General features: G+C 36.7%; 2 protein-coding genes across 2 annotated transcripts; one reads left to right on the top strand and one right to left on the bottom strand.

The window, feature by feature from the left end:
* Positions 1 to 1042: 1042 nt before the first annotated feature.
* On the top strand, positions 1043 to 11633 carry LOC129443814 (uncharacterized). The gene is made up of 20 exons (XM_073860042.1): positions 1043 to 1696; positions 1778 to 1860; positions 1912 to 1930; positions 1993 to 2148; positions 2287 to 2448; positions 2530 to 2655; positions 2895 to 3213; positions 4432 to 4758; positions 4933 to 4992; positions 5168 to 5269; positions 5541 to 5627; positions 6174 to 6260; positions 6573 to 6674; positions 7015 to 7101; positions 7577 to 7678; positions 7921 to 8007; positions 9935 to 10036; positions 10494 to 10994; positions 11241 to 11349; positions 11456 to 11633. Exons 1-18 carry the CDS (start codon positions 1139 to 1141, stop codon positions 10655 to 10657), a joined length of 2730 nt encoding a protein of 909 aa, XP_073716143.1. The 5' UTR covers positions 1043 to 1138; the 3' UTR covers positions 10658 to 10994; positions 11241 to 11349; positions 11456 to 11633.
* soul5l (heme-binding protein soul5, like) lies at positions 11616 to 17515 on the bottom strand. The gene is made up of 8 exons (XM_055204049.2): positions 17391 to 17515; positions 16955 to 17014; positions 16771 to 16855; positions 16120 to 16240; positions 15906 to 16045; positions 15615 to 15778; positions 12443 to 12549; positions 11616 to 12362 (listed from the first exon to the last, which is right to left on the bottom strand). Coding segments are annotated over exons 1-7 (675 nt in total). The 5' UTR covers positions 17393 to 17515; the 3' UTR covers positions 11616 to 12362; positions 12443 to 12446.
* Positions 17516 to 17538: the final 23 nt, after the last annotated feature.

Raw genomic sequence — 17538 nt, forward strand, 5'->3', positions numbered from 1 at the left:
ACACAGAGATTATCTCCATTTAATCCCACCACACGGCACAGTTGGGTGATGTGTTTTTGTAAAAATGTATTTTATTGTTTGGGTTCTCTTATATAACTAAACCGAAAAAAATCTGTGAACACTTTTTATTAATCTCGAATCTTAAATATTTGTAGTTGCATAAGTTTAACTCTGACTAATGTATGCAGCAGCTCCAAAAGTTCAATATACGAACACTGTAAAAACAAATTGCTACCTTAAGTTTGATCAGATTGTCTATGAAAGTCAAATCAACCAAATATTTGAAATTTTGACTAGTAAGGAATTGATATGACTTATAAACAAGTTGAAATTATTAAACTTAATTTGCTGAGTTTAAATAACATAAAAACATATGTTGATATGACTTACATAGTATAAACTCTATAAGCCATTATTTTATTGCCTTTATATAATAATAATAATAATAATAATAATAATAATTCGTTACATTTATATAGCGCTTTTCTCAGTACTCAAAGCGCTTTACATATGAACGGGGGAATCTCCTCAACCACCACCAATGTGCAGCATCCACCTGGATGATGCGACGGCAGCCATATTGCGCCAGAATGCCCACCACACACCAGCTTATTAGTGGAGAGGAGACCGAGTGATATAGCCAATTACTAGATATGGGGATGATTAGTAGGCCAATGGGCAAGTTTGGCCAGGATGCCGGGGCACACCCCTACTCTTTTTCGAAGGACATCCTGGGATTTTTAATGACCACAGAGAGTTATATAGCGTTTTTGTATGTGAGTTGGTAGAACATTACATTAGCAGTGCAAAATTGTGGGTTCAATCCCAGGGAGTATACTGATAAATAACAGATGTATACCTTGACTGCACCCTGAAGTCGCTTTGGATAAAAGCCCTACCAAATGTATGAATGTAAATGTAAAGGTTGCTTGAAGCCACTAAAGCAGTTCTGTCACCAGGGGCTTGTGCACTCTTGCCCAAGGGCCCATCTCTAAGGGAGTGTTGCACAAGCAGACCACCTATAAATTGCTTTACACTTTGCCACCATCCTACACATCACCTATAGCCTGGCAGACGACCAAGAACCTCCACTGGGAGTCATTTCTGCTCGCTGTGACAACTTGCTCTGATTAAAGTCATGTCTCAGACTAGAAGCTCTTCTGTAAGGTCCTACAGTAGCCACGCCCAGGTGTCCAAGAGTTATTCTACATCTGGAGCTGCTGCAGGATGTGGATTTAAAGGTCATGGAGGTGGAATTAGTCAGGCGTATGGGCAGTCTTTGAAGGCCAGCGGTCTGCACGGCAGTGCTGGGATAGGTGTGGGGTCAGGGTCTGGCATTGGGTTGGGGGCAGTGAGTGGAAGGTCCATCTCATCTGGTTTAAAAATAGCTGGAGGTTCCATTTCAGCTGCTGGAGGTTTGGCTGGAGGTTCTGTCTCGGCTGCTGGAGGTTCTGTCTCGGCTGCTTTCAAGTCAGGTGGAGGATCTTTCATGGAGAACATGGCTAACATCGTCAATGATAAACAGCAGCTGCAGGTTCTGAACGACCGCCTTGCCACTTACCTGGAGAAGGTGAAACGTCTGGAGTTCACAAACCGTGAGCTTAATGAGAAACTCAGATCATTTACCCTCAAAAGAGTTCAAACTACCCATGACTTTGAGCCATATCAAATGCAGATCAGATCTCTACGTGAACAGGTGACCTAACTTGATTTCTGATCATTTTTCCAAATGTCCATAATGTGCCAAGTTAATACTGTGGATGTTTTTGTCTTTCAGATTCTGACTGTTATTCAAGAAAACACCAATATTACTTTATCCATTGACAATGCCAAACTGGCTGCCGAAGATTTCAGACTGAAGTAAGTTTGTGTGGGCACGTGATAAACATCCTTAAACATCTTTACAACAAGAGAAATGTCATATTTTTCTGTATAGGTGATATGTAGGTTTGATGAAATGTGTGTTCCTGAGCATTCCTAACTGTTTTGAAGTATGAGACAGAGTTGGGCATTCGTCAATCTGTGGAGGCAGACATAACCAATCTGAAAGCTCTGAAGAAAGAGTATGAGACAACATATGATGTGTTACAGCATGAGCTCGGTGTCTTAACAAGTGAACTCGAAAATGTCAAAGATTCATACCAGCAGGTGAGAGAACTTCATATGTTTAACCTCGATTATTTAAATGAAAGTTTTCTTTCTGTGAGAGCTTCTGTGAGGTCTTTAAGAGAATTGTTCAGTGTCACCCGACTGACTGAATTCTGTCCTGTAACCTCAATTCTTCAGGAGATGATTGGACTTCGAGGGCAGATTTCAGGCACAGTGACAGTGGATGTGCAGGAGGTGGAGAGTACAGATCTGGCACAAGTTCTGTCTGAGATCCGTTCCGAGTATGAGATGGTCATTGAGAAGAACCGCAGGGAGGCAGAACAATGGTACACTAAACAGGTATGTAAACAAACACAAACATACACAACACACACTTTTTTTTTAGACCTGTTTAATTTTGACTGGTGTTCTTGTGTTCAGCTGGAGAAGAAAACCGCAGAGGTTGCGATTGTCACCGAAACGACGGTCACTGGTGGTACTGAGATCACAGAGAGCCGCAAACAGATGTCTGGGTTGCAGACGCAGTACGACTCCATATCTGTAGAGGTCTGCATGTGTGTTTGAATGAATGCAGTAAACATTATATTCCTGTTTGTTGCCTAGAGAAGGATTTGAATTGGTTAACATATATATACACCTGCATTATATTGATAAGTGGTATTTTCTGTAGCTGAAATGCTAGAACATTGTATTGGCAGCACAAAAGCTTGTGGGTTTAATTACCAAATGATGCCAATATAATACATATAAATGTGTGTTGCTCTGACGTTGTCTTTTCTCCACAGAAAACCAACCTAGAGCAGCGTCTGACGCAGGTTCAGGGTCACTATCAGGCACAGTTGTTTAAATTGAGTCAGCTGGCTGGACGTCTTGAGGGGGAGCTCATTTCCATCCGTGAGAGTTCACTGCAGCAAAGTCGAGACTACCAGCTGCTCCTGAGCACTAAAGTTCAACTGGAAAAAGAGATCAACACTTATAGAGCTCTGCTAGAGGGTGCCGGAGGGGTCACGGGCCTCGCGACCAAGTCACAGACTGTGGATGTCAACAAAACTGTTTCAATTGTTAGTTCCAGTGTCTCAACTGAAAAAGTGACAACAGACGTTGGTAAGTGGATGTCATTTATGTACTGTATTGTACCGTACCATAAGATCTGGGTTTAATAGATCCGTTTTTGTTTTTTGTAAAAAAAATTTAAGGTTTTTCCAAGGTGACAGCGTTGAACTAAGACAAATTCTGCATTATCGGCATGCAGTTGTTCAGCCTTTGCTTAAGGTTTGGATGAGGGTTGCCTTAATAATTATCGGCCTGTCTCCATGCTTTTATTCTTACAGTCTCAAATGATCCCATTTTTTTTAAATGCAGCTAAGTTATTATAACCATTTTAATCTGGTTTTACTGCTCACCATAACAGAGTCCGTCTTGATAAAATTGTTCAATGACATTTTGCTTGTAGTTGATGCCATTAATAATGCAGGGTTGATTCTATTTGATCTCACGGCTACCGTTAATACTGTAGACCATAATGTTCTTACTTGGCATTTAAAACATTTATTTGGTCTCAAGGGTAAAGTCTTCCAGTGGTTCAGTTCTTATCTTAAAGACAGGTCCTTTTCTGTAGAACTAGGTAACTTTTCTTCATCATCTGCTCCTATTATTAGTGAAGTACCTCAGGGCTCTATTTTGGGTCCGCAGCTTTTTTTACTTATATATGCTACGATTGGGGGATATTCTTAGGAAACGTAATGTTTTATTTCATTTTTATGCTGACGATGCACAGTTGTAGCTTCTGTTGAAAGCTGCCGATTCCATTCAACCTTTAACGGACTGTATTTTTGATATTAATATGGCTATCAAATAACTTTCTTCAAATCAATGAGGACAAAACGGAAATAATTGTGTTTGGTTCCCCAAAATTGAGGAGTGGTCTTAGTAATAACCTGAGTAATCACTTCCCCTCAGTTTCCTCTCAGGCCAGGAACCTTTGTGTTATTCTTGACTAAGAATTGTGTTTATCCAAACAGATTATTTCTGCTGTCAAGAATATTTTTTTAAATTCCAACCTTAGATAATTTTTGTCCCTTCAAGATATGGAAAAGGTTATTCTTGCTTTTATTACCTCACGCCTGGATTACTGCAACTCACTCTCGCTTTATCCTTGTTTTATTGTCTGATTTCTTGGTTTTATTTCATTTTATATTTGTTTATTCTTTTCAACACTTTGGATAGCTTTGCTATGTTTAAATGTGCTATATAAATAAATACAATTTACTTAGTAATTAGTTCAGATGTCAACAGTATGCACATATTTGTCATTTTCTTTAGGATTACAGGGTGGAATTAACACCTCATTCTTGATTACTGGTGTGCAATCTGGTGCTTCCACTTTAACTGGGGCTTCTACAGAAGTAGTGACAACAGAATTTGGTACGATCATATTAATTATACTGGTTAAAGATGAGAGTCATTTTCAGGAAAACCATTTGGGGCTAAAAGATACATTTTCACTCATTATTTCAGAAGCCAGATTGCAAATATTTGTCATTGTATTTGGATTACAGGGTGGAAGTAACGCCTCAGTCGTGATTACCGGTGCGCAATCCGAATCCACTTTAACTGGGGTTTCTACAGAAGTTGTGACAACAGAATTGGGTAAGATCATTTTAATTATATTGGTTAAAGATCTGAGTCGTCCTCCTTGCCATTTGTACCTGAAATAAATCCATTTTTAATCAGATCACAAATATCTAATGAACTTCACAAGGTGAATGTAACAGGGTGGAACAAAGAAAAAAATTGCATTATTTCAGATGTCATTGTCTTTAGCAACACAGATTGGTGCACAATTTGGTGTTTCAACTCTAGAAGCAGTGACAACAGAGTTTGGTAAGATTATTTCTATAGTGGTTGAAGATCATAGTAATTCTCAAGAAATGTTTCTAGAAATATCAATTCATACCAGTTCACAAATATATAATATTGAGCTTTACTATCTATTACACTTTATTATTTAGAAACATTTATAAAAAAAAATGATAAAAGTATCTGTCATTGTATTCAGGATTACAGGGTGGAAGTAACGCTTCAGTCGTGATTAGCGGTGCGCAATCCGAAGCTTCCACTTTAACTGAGGTTTCTACAGAAGTTGCGACAACAGAATTTGGTAAGATCATTTTAATTATATTGGTTAAAGATAAGAGTCATTCTTAGGAAATCAATTCTCATTCAGATCACATATATGTAATAAGTTCGAACCATGTGGTCATGTGAACTTTTATGATGTGGCTTTCTAAAAAAAATTAGGTCCGAAAAATGTTTTCTTTTCTTTTTAGAAAAAGCTAATTTCCTAAGGTAACAGGGTGGAAAAAAGATAAATTCTGCATTATTTAAGAAGTCAGATGTCATCAGTATGTACAAATTTGTCATTGTTTTAGCAACACAGGGTGAAAGTAACGCCTCATTCGTGATTACTGGTGCTCAGTCTGATGTTTCCACTGCAGAAGTAGTGACGACCGAAATTGGTAAGTGGTTATTTATATTGGTTAAAGTCATTGGTTACATGTAACAATAAGGTTGTATTTGTTAACAATTAGTTAATGGATGAGCTACATGTAACATGAACTAACAACGAACAATACTTCTACAGCATTTATTAATCTATGGTTATGTTAATTTCGTAATTTACTAATACATTTTTAAAATCAAACATTATAACTGTTAACATTAATTAATGCACCATGAACTAACATAAATAACTGTATTGATATAAACTAACATTTACAATAATTAATACCAGCAATTATGTAATAATAAGCTTAACTATAAAATAGTTTCTGTATTATACGTCATTTTGAACATAACGAAATACTATAAGAGTAAATTACCTCTGTTTGAACCATTTGGTCAACATGACTTTTATAATGGCTTTCTCACAAAAAATATGTCAGCAACTTAAAAAAATATGTTTTTTTAAAGCAAGATTTCCTAAGGTCACAGGGTGGAAGAAAGATAAATTCTGCATGATTTAAGAAGTCAGATGTCATCAGTATGTAAATATTTGTCTTTAGCAACACAGGGTGAAAGTAACACCTCATTCCTGATTACTGGTGCTCAGTCTGATGTTTCCACTGCAGAAGTAGTGACATCCGAATTTGGTAAGTGGTTATTTTTATTGGTTAAAGTCATTGGTCACATGTAACAATAAGGTTGTATTTGTTAACAATTAGTTAATACATGAGCTACATGTAACATGAACTAACAACGAACAATATACTTCTACAGCATTTATTAATCTTTGTTAATTTCAAAATTTACTAATACATTTTTGAAATCAAGCAGAAAATTATGTCAGAAACTTAAAAAAATATGTTTTTTAAAGCAAAATTTCCTAAGGTAACAGGGTGGAAGAAAGATAAATTCTGCATGATTTCATAAGTCAGATTACGCATTTTTGTCATTGTATTCAGGATTACAGGGTGGAAATAACGCTTCAGTCGTGATTATCGGTGCGCAATCTGAAGGTTCCACTTTAACTGAGGTTTCTACAGAAGTTGCGACAACAGAATTTGGTAAGATCATTTTAATTATATTGTTTAAAGATAAGAGTTGTTTTTAGGTGATTAATTTCTGGTCAGATCACAAATATGTAATACTAAACTTCACTATCAAATAGTTTCTGTATTACACCTTATTAAAAACATAATGAAATACTATGAGTATTTTTTTTAGTTTGAACCATGTGGTCCAGTGAACTTTTATGATGTGGCTTTGACATAAAATTATGTCAGAAATGTTTATTTAAAAAAAGCAAAATTTCCCAAGGTAACAGGAATTTTTGTTTTAAAAAAATTCGGCATTATTTTCAAAGTCAGATATCATCAGTATGTACATATTTGTTGATGTTTTTAGCAGCACAGGGTGGAAGTAACACCTCATTCTTGATTACTGGTGCACAGTCTGATGTTTCCACTGCAGAAGTAGTGACATCTGAATTTGGTAAGATCATGTTATTTATAATGGTTAAAGTCATTGGTAACACGTAACAATAAAGTTAGTTGCCTTAGCTACCTGTAACATGAACCAACAAGGAACAATACTATTTTTAAAATCAAGTGACATAACGCCTAACATCAATGAATGCATTATGAACTATCATGAATGACTGTATTGACATAAACTAACATAAGCAATAATTAATACATGCAAATATGTAATAATGAACTTAAATATAAAATAGTTTCTGCATTACACCTCATTGTGAACATAATGAAATACTATGAGAGTAAATTACCTCTGTTTGAACCATTTGGTCAAAATTACATATAAGATGGCTTTCTCACAAAGATGATGTCAGAAACATAAAAAATATGTTTTTAAAAAAAGCAAGATTTCCTAAGGTAACAGGTTGGAAGAAAGATAAACTCTGCTTTGTTTTAAAAGTCAGATTGCACATATTTGTTATTGTATTCAGGATTACAGGGTGGAAGTAACGCTTCAGTCGTGATTAGTGGTGCACAATCCGAAGCTTCCACTTTAAATGGGGTTTCTACAGAAGTTGCGACAACAGAATTTGGTAAGATCGAAAGTTACTGCATTACACCTTATTGTGAACATCATAAAATTCTATGAGAGTAATTTTTTCTGTTCGAACCACATGGTCAAATATACTTTTATGATCTGGCTTTTTCATAAAACATTATGTCAGTAACATTTGTTGTTTTTAAAGAAGCAAAATTTTCCAAGGTAACAGGGTGGAACAAAAAACGAATTCTGCATTATTTCAGATTTCAACAGTATATTTGTCTTTGTCTTTAGCAACACAGGGTGGAATTAACTCTTCATTCGTGATTACTGGTGCACAATCTAGTGTTTCCACTGCAGAAGTAGTGACAACCGAATTTGGTAAGATCATGTTATTTATAATGGTTAAAGAGTCATTTACATGAAATGTTGCCATTTTGCCTTAAAATATGCATCTTCAATCAGATATCTAATAAGATATTTAATAATGAACTTCACTATCAAATAGTTACTGTATTACACCTTTAGTAAACAATAACAAAACATTATTGTATAAGAAAGCTTGTAGGTTCAAATGAACACACATCTATTGAACTAATGCCACTTTGTGCAACCTAAGAATAATAATAAGAAAAAGACCAGACTACTTGCTGATAGTCAAAAGTCTGATTACACAAGACTTCAATGCCATTGGTATGCACATCTGAGGCTATGATGTCAGTGGACGCACACTCAGTAACAATGAGTGAAAATGTGATGTCATCAGTAATAACCTTTATCTATGATGTCATAAGTATGTACATATTTGTCATTTGCAACACAGAGTGGAAGTAACAGCTCATTCTTGATTACTGGTGCTCAGTCTGGTGGTGCCACTCTCACTGGGATTTCTACAGGAGGAGTCACAACAGAATTTGGTAAGATCATGTTATTTATCAAGGCTGAATATAAGAGTAATTCTCATGAAATGTTCACATCACAGATATCTAGTAATGAACTTCACTAATAGTTACTGTATTACACTTCATTATTTACTAAACATAATAAATACTATAAAGTATTTATAAGCACATGGTTCAAACAAAAGTCTTTTAATGATGTGGCTCGTAAAAAAGGTCAAATTAGCTAAATTTCTGCATTATTTCAGAAGTCAGATGTCATCAGTATATTTGTCATTTTGTTTAGGAACACAGGGTGGAAGTAACGCCTCATTCTTGATTACTGGTGCTCAGTCCGGAGGTGCCTCTCTCACTGGGATTTCTACAGAAGTAGTGACAACAGAATTTGGTAAGATCATGTCCTAATGGCCTTTACTATCAAACATTACAGCAGAACATCTCATTGTTTAGTAAATTACTTCTTTTTGATCCATGTGATCAATATTTGCTTTCTTCCAAAAACAATTTCAGAAACATATTATTTTCAAAAGAGGGGCAAAGTCACGATGTAACAGGGTTGAACAATTAAAACTTTCTACATTTCTAAGAGGTTACAGGCACATAAATTGCACTATTTTGTAAGCATGACCAATGAAGACTCATATTTGAAAGAGGCAGGTTCAAATGATACATATAAATTCAATTAAAATGTATTTACAGTATAGCTCTTCTCACAATTTTGCAAAAAGAGAAAACAGAAAAATAAAATGAACAGAAAACCGGAACATGTTGTAGAACATCTATGCAAAACAAACAAACAAAAGAAAATCTTAAGGGAAAACCCAGATTGTATTTTAATATTGAAAATACTGATTATACAATCCTACAATGTCATTATTGTGCTCATGCGAGGCCATGTCGTTGATAGGAGCAGGTTCAGTAACCATAAATGATAATGTGATGTCATCAGTGATTATGATGTCATAAGTATGTACATATTTGTCTTTAGCAGCACAGGGTGGAAGTAACGCCTCATTCTTGATTACTGGTGCTCAGTCTGGAGGTGCCACTCTCACTGGGATTTCCTCAGAAGCAGTGACAACACAATTTGGTAAGATCATGTTATTCATTTTGCTTTGTAACAAAACAGCTTTACAAGGAATAAGGAAAATACAGAAAAATAAGGATAATGCAGAAAACAGGGCGATGTCCATTATACTAATGTGAAAAATCTATGCCAAACAAACAAAAAAATATTGCGGAAAACCCCAGACTTTATTTGATATTGAAAATTCTGATTATACAAGACTACAATGTCATTATTGTGCTCATGTGAGGCTACAGGTTAAGTAACAATGAGTGATAATGTGATGTCATCAGTAATCACCTCTATCTATGATGTCATAAGTATATTCATATTTGTCATTTAGCAACACAGAGTGGAAGTAACAGCTCATTCTTGATTACTGGTGCTCAGTCTGGTGGTGCCACTCTTACTGGGATTTCTACAGGAGGAGTCACAACCGGATTTGGTAAGATCATGATATTTATCAAAGCTGAATATAAAAGTAATTCTTATGAATTTTTTCCTTTTGTGCCTTAAAAAATACATTTTCAACCACATCACAGATATCTAGTAATGAACTTCACTATTGAATAGTTACTATACACCTCATTATTTAGTAAACAGAAGTCATTTACTCTTTACATTATGTTTGAACTATGTGCTCATAAGTACTTTTATAATGTAGCTCTAAAAAAGTCAAAAACATTTTTCTTAAAGGGATTCACAATTTGACATTTCCTTTGGTGTGTAAGTGTGTATTAGTGCATTAACAATATGCAATAGGAACAGACTCCAAATAAACGATGACGCGAGTTATCGTCTCCAACGTAAATCCCTTTTCTTGGACTACAACAAAAGCACAGATTATAGGCAACTGTTTACTTCCTGGGATGTATATATATCTTTTTTTTCATTATGTTTAGGAACACAGGGTGGAAGTAACGCCTCATTCTTGATTACTGGTGCTCAGTCTGGTGGTGCCACTCTCACTGGGATTTCTACAGAAGCAGTGACAACACAATTTGGTAAGATCATTACCGTTATTCATTTTGCATTGTTACAAAGCAGCTTTACATGGGAAATATGAAAACACAGAAATGGGCAATGTCCATTTTACTAATGTGGAACAACTATGCAAAACAAACAAACAATAAAACAATGAGGGAAAACTCAGACTTTATTTGATAGTCACAATTTTGATTATACAAGACTACTGTGCTCAAGTGTGGATGTTAAAAGGAAGAGGTTTTGTAATGGGATAATGTGATGTCATCAGTGATCACGTCTATCTATGATGTCATAAGTATGTTCATATTTGTCATTTGCAACACAGAGTGGAAGTAACGCCTCATTCTTGATTACTGGTGCTCAGTCTGGTGGTGCCACTCTCACTGGGATTTCTACAGGAGTGACAACCGGATTTGGTAAGATCTTGTTTTTTTTTTTGTTGCCCCTTTGTGCCTAAACAATATTTGATGTGCAAAAACATCTAATAGGTGTTCTATCTATCAAACATGATTTCATCAGACCTAGCCTAACTTGGTGAAAATAATGAAACATGCATTAAAATATAAGAGAAACGTATATTTTTAAACAATGTGGTCAAGACTTCTGTAAAAAAATCTGTAAAGATTTGTCATTAGCATCTTCATATTTGTCATTTTCTTTAGGGACACAGGGTGGACTCGTAATAACTAACGCTCAATCCGAAGGTGCGGTTTTAACTGAGGTTTCGGCAGGAGGACTGGTAGCAGAAGCTGGTTTTCCTAACTGAAGGCTGTAGGTTTAAACTAACACTAGTGTGTACAACCAAAGCTAAATAAAATAAAAATGCTTTAAAACACGATTCAATTGAGATTTTCAATCTTGGTCTTTTCTTGTGTAGTTGATGGAAGATCTTCCATGCTTTCTCCAACATGGGGGTCTCAGGAGTCTTCAAGGTCTGGGTGATGTCATCATTGAGTTTAACCAATCATTTGTCACCCAACACTGTTTTGCTCTTTGTAACTGTGTGTCACACATAAATAAAGCCAAACGTACAACTCTTGTACTGCTCTGAAGAATATTGTGTCTTTATTGACCTCAAGAGTCCTTCCAGATAAACACAAATGCAAAAGAAAAAGGTGCCAGTACTAGGATTTATAGGCCAGACACTCTACAAATCCAAACACTGCAAAATCCCCAGAGTTAAATAAACATTGCTGGTTGTATGTATTGTCCCAATCTTACAGTGTGTTAAAAAAAGTAATACCAAAACAGTGCAATCTGTAACTTTATCCTCTCTATCACCATCTCTGTTTGAAACCTAAAATTGCATTTTACATCTTACTTGTAGAGTTATTTTCTAACCTTGGGTTTAGATGTTCGCTGTTTCATTTAAAGACATTGTTATGCTGATCCGTGTTTGTTTAAGTGGGACTTGACTCTTGACTTTTCAAACTGCTATAATGTTGTATGTTTAAAACATGTTTGTTATAGCAAAGACAATCGTGCAATTCTATGGTGGTATACACCCAGCAGTGTTTATTTAACTATGAGGATTGTGCTGTGTAGCAAATTAAACTGTTTATACAAATATCAGATGAAACACCACTGAACTCATATATTGATTTCTACATAATTTTATGCATTTGGCAGATTACATTTTTATCCAAAGCAAAACTAACAGTGCATTCAAGCTGGACATTTTATCTGTGATGTCCTTTCCATGAGAACTGAAACTGTGACCTTGGCAAGTCTCTACCAGCTGAGCTACATGAAGGATTGTTGTCTGTTTCTACCTCCCGTGATACCTAAAAAAAAGAGAGACCCACTGGTTTGTTATTTTTACCCACATCTGGGAAAAGACTGACAGTCTGTGTGTAAGTGTTACCTGTTTAGTTGATATCAGTTATAGATGGGTGGTGATCTTCTCCACAAACTGGATCTCCTTCTACAACGTACCAAACTTCATTATGTCTGTTCAGCAACTTTAGAGGACTACAGACAGACAGACACAGATACAAAAAAAAATAATTTAAGCTTTAAAAATAGCCAAATGGTTTTGTAATTGGTTATTGAGCATCACTAACACACTGCTAAAAATCTTTGTGAAATTAGATGGTGTTTAATACACACCTAAAATCTGGCATGTACCATCAGAAACGAACTAGTGGTGGGCAGAGCGAGGCTTTGTGAAACACTGAAACGGTTGAATCTATTGGCGGCATCCAATAGCTACACAGAGGCTAAGTAGTGGGCTCATGACTCATTCGCTGTTGGTCATCCTCCTGACTTCAATGAAGCACTGACGATTTATCTTGCATTTAGTTTTTTATTTAAGTACATAAATCATGATTACACCAGCATTAATACGGTCAACACAAATTTTATTCCTGCTACTCATCCTCTCCAACCCTGCACAATCAACCCAACAAGAGATAATAAAAAAAAAACTGGGAGTGATCACCTGTGCCCACGTGACCGTGAATAACCAAAGAGAAACGACAAAGAATTAACGCTTTTACAGAATCAATTATGCTGTATTGTTTCCAAGCTTTGAAACATCAATCCGAAACCATCTCCACAGTGACTCCTAGTAGTCAATGGTTCAGATGAGCACTGATAAATTGTAGACCACGTGTTGTTTATGTGATACAAATGATCGGGTGGTAGAGTGAATAATGTTCTCGATGAACATGCTGGCACCTTAGGATCGAACCCAGGGTGGAGCATCCCTGTCCACATCGGTACAAAAATGTAAAAATAACTCTCTCTTCACATCTGTATAACAACATGAGCTTGGTTTAGGCTCCTCATTGTGAATTAGAGGTTATTCTGGTCATAAAAAATGAGAGATTAATAAATTAAATAGGGGCTAAATAAAATAATAATAAGAAATTAATAAAATAAATCAAGCCACAAATGTTACATTTCTTACATATCAAGATTTTTATTCAGAAATAGCAATTGTTCTGCTGTCGAAATTTTAACATAATTTCTTCAGCTTTTGAAACAATCTTTTCTGGTCACAAGGCACACTTGTTGCTGACATGTGGAGATTATTACAAATAAGGAAAAACTACTTGTCTTTCTTCCAATAACTTAGAGCAAGGGTAGACAACAATGGTTCTGGAGTGCCGATGTCCTCGATGTCCAATGGAGTTCAGTTCCAGCTCTTATCAAGCACATCTGAAAAAGCTAATCAAGGTCTAAAAAGCCGCCTGAGAACTACAGGTAGGTGAGATTTTATCAGGGTTGGAGCTAAAATCTGCAGGACATCGGCACTCCAGGACCAACGTTGCCAAACCCTGACTTGGGGATCATTTGCTCTAGGTAAATATGCATGTCATGTTTGTTCTCAACCCTCTCAATTAGGGATGTAACGATTCAATCACGATTCAATCGCGGTCCTCATTAAAAATGCCTGTCTGAAATCGATTCTGAATCGCAAGGCTGCGATTCTTCGTTTTATACACAGCTTGTGCCTGTATTACGGCATTTGGTCAGTAGGAAGTCCTTATCAATCTAAAATCATTATGAGTCAAGAGTCGTTTATAACGTGCATTTTAAAAAGCAACACTCGTTAAACAAAATCATTAAAAATATTCTTTATTATCATGAAAATACCTGAAACAATTTGACGAACAGCGTATAAATATTCATGTGTAGACATTTCCTGGAATAGCGTTTGTAATGCTACTTCTTGTGTGGCACAAAGGGAGTTTCTGCATGAGAGCGCCCCCTGGCGTTCGGATGTGCTGGGATTTCACCGTAATTCATTCAAATTCATTCATTAAGAAAACGCGCATTTGCACGATGAATCGTTACACCCCTACTCTCAATCAAATGCAGATTTAGCAGGTACGCCACCTTTCGAAACACTTGTGAAATGTGCAAAAGCTTCATATAGCCGTAGTCACATGACATTGATGTTTCGAATCACAAGTCGTCACGTGACATGGGTGTTTCTAATTCTAATCACACTTCGCTACGCTTAGAGATCTGAACACAGTTTCGAAAAGTAAGGCTTTGTTTACACGTACATGGTTATTTTTAAAAACTGAGAGATTGCAATTCGTTTGTGCCCCTCGTTTACATGCAAACGGAGAACTCGCCTCTGAAACCAATTGTTTCTAAAAACTCCGTCCAGAGTGAAAATCTTCGGTTGCATGTAAACTGAGACAAACGGATGTTTAAGCAGGCAACGTCACAGAGTATGTGCCAGAGCTCGCACCTACGTCAAAAGTGCGACCTATGTTTACATGTGACTGCTACTCTGAACGCTTCCAAGACCACATTTATGTTCCTGCAAACTCGTTTCGTGTGTTTGTATTTGCAAATACAGCTGCTCCATTATGTCGAGGAGCAGAGACGAGTGCTCGGAAGTCAGCAATTTTACGCGTGTTTGACTTCATGCGGCGCTGCAAGAACCGACAGACGGATGATGTCAAAGTACCGCGAGAGCGATTCGAAATTAGACCTCTACGTGTGATTCCTCAACTCGCTCTCGCGGTACTTTGACGTCATCGATCACCTACTGCAACAACTCCTCCCTCCAACATGAAGAACCAGTTCGCGTCACCACCAGCGCTGCCGGTGATTGGCTTACGTGGGCTTGAGCTTCTCTTGATGGCATATATGCACGGGTACGTGTAAATAAACCCTTTTCTGAAAACTGACATGTGTGCACGATATTATTTTTGAAACCGGAGAGGTTGAAATGTCCGTTTATGAAAATAGCCGCCCATGTGTGAACATAGCCTTAGTTTCGCATCAGCCATACCTATTGTGTACTTCACTATAAAAAGTGAAAAGTTGGATTTACTTAAAAAATTACTTCAATTGGAAACACCTAAAAAATTAAGTTGTGTTACCAATTGAAATAATTGTATAAGTTTATCCAACTTTTCACTTTTTACAGTGTATTAAGCAATTGATTCTTCATCTTTAAAATAACTTGCATTGATGAATCATGGACACTAAGACCAGGAACGGTACCAGACTTTATTTCCTACAATAGGATTAGCTAATAACATACGTATAAACAGTATGTATGTGCATACCTGTCATAACCCACAGCGAAGTGATGTGTGTGGTTGTAGTGGGCATTGACTTTGAGAAGAGCTTTGGACAGCAGGTGGGCGTGAAGTCGAGAGGTGATTGACAGCATCCAGCCCCCATAAATTCCTACATACACGTCCATGTCAGGCATATTGGAAAAATACAGCTAAAAGAAAGAATACACAAACACTCCTGTTCATGTACATACATCTACACACAGTGGAACACTCCTGCAGAAAAAGGGTACTAGTTTAAGTCAGTGATGTCATCTAATTCAGTGTGGTTGTCCTGACCTTGTCGTTGGTAGGAATGGGTGGGTTCTCCTGATAGGACGATGGAAGCAGGAAGCTGAGTGTGTAGATCGCCGGTTCCCACATCTTCGTTTCTTCGGGAACTTCAACAAGTATCGGTGCGGTCATTTCAAACTTTACACCTAGACACACAGAGCTCTGTTAGATGCCTTGAAAATGTTTTTTGTGTGTGTAAATCTTCAACACCGTTACACACCTTCTGTATTGTCTCCAGATATATAATGGTAGAGACGTCTGAAGGCCATAGCAGCGCCTACCCCAAGAAAATAGGCCTCAGCATCTGTAGAGATCCACCGTGTGGCTGAATAATGACGGACCTACACATGCGCACACATGGGGTATAGTTTTGTTTTGCTAAAGTAACCCACCAGATTTTAACATCATTACCTCTTCTAACACCCAACATTACAAAACATTAACATTTTGCTTATTTGAAATAAAATAATTGAACACATAAGTTAACAGTGAAAATTAACTCTTTCAGTTCTTTGCTAAGCATTCTGCGAAATGAAAATCACACTGCAAGCTTCAGTGATAATATAATACTTTTTATAGTCAGGAATCGGCTCTGGCTAAATAACAAACTTCTACAGTATACACTGTATGCAGTATGGTGGGATGATACGTATGCACTGGGTGCTATATAGTATTTATACATCACAGAATACTAATCTGAATGACAAAGTACGAAAGTTGTAGGATTTGGAAAAGATTTTGCAGTTTTCCAACGGTTTAGTCAAATCTGAAAACTGTGAACAGTTTGTATAAAAGGTCATTTTTTTCTTGATGTATAAATATTTATAACATTACTGGAGGACATATATTTGAATAGGAGAACAAGCCTGACTTCATACTGATCCGTCCTACAGATGAGATCAAACTGAAGACATTCTTTAGACTCTGTGCAGTAACTGCTGGATGAATTACTCGGGCTGCAGGAGAAAGAAAACACACATTAGTTTCTCTCTTTATATCTCCATACACACAGGACTGATGGAGTGATGAATGTGTGGATACAGGCAGCATCTCACCCAACACTGCAGGCAGCCAGACCCATCAGCATCAGCACCAGTACACTAAACAAGAAACTCCTGAGAAAGACAGATAAATTATTTTATATTTTACTTGCTTTATTTATAATGTTTTATAACTACACATAAAGTACTTGACATTTAAGAACGCACGCACGCACGCACGCACGCATCTTAAAGTTTGGTGTCTGCCGCAGTGCGGAGAAACTTAATCCCTAAACAGCCTCTTTCTACCGATTATAACATTCAGATCAAAAACGTCACTTAGATTAACTTTCTGTATTTAAACACAAACGACTGTTAAATAATTAAATTATCATTATCCTCTTTCTTTATCATAATTTAAGAATTATTAAACCAATACACTTTCAAATAACTTCATATTATTCAATATATGACACATCAAAACAATGTTTAGTGCTTAAAACAAACTTACATCGTGGCTGGAGAGACGAGATGAAGCGGGCGGTTCTCACATAAGCACCCGAGCGCGCGTTCACAAACCTTTCCGGGGGCGCGCTCGTACGCACTGACCAGACGTGACAGGAGCGTGGATGAGGTAAAAAACCTTGCACTTTCTCTCA

This window comes from Misgurnus anguillicaudatus, chromosome 3 (genome assembly GCF_027580225.2).
Source record: "Misgurnus anguillicaudatus chromosome 3, ASM2758022v2, whole genome shotgun sequence".
Taxonomy (NCBI): domain Eukaryota; kingdom Metazoa; phylum Chordata; class Actinopteri; order Cypriniformes; family Cobitidae; genus Misgurnus; species Misgurnus anguillicaudatus.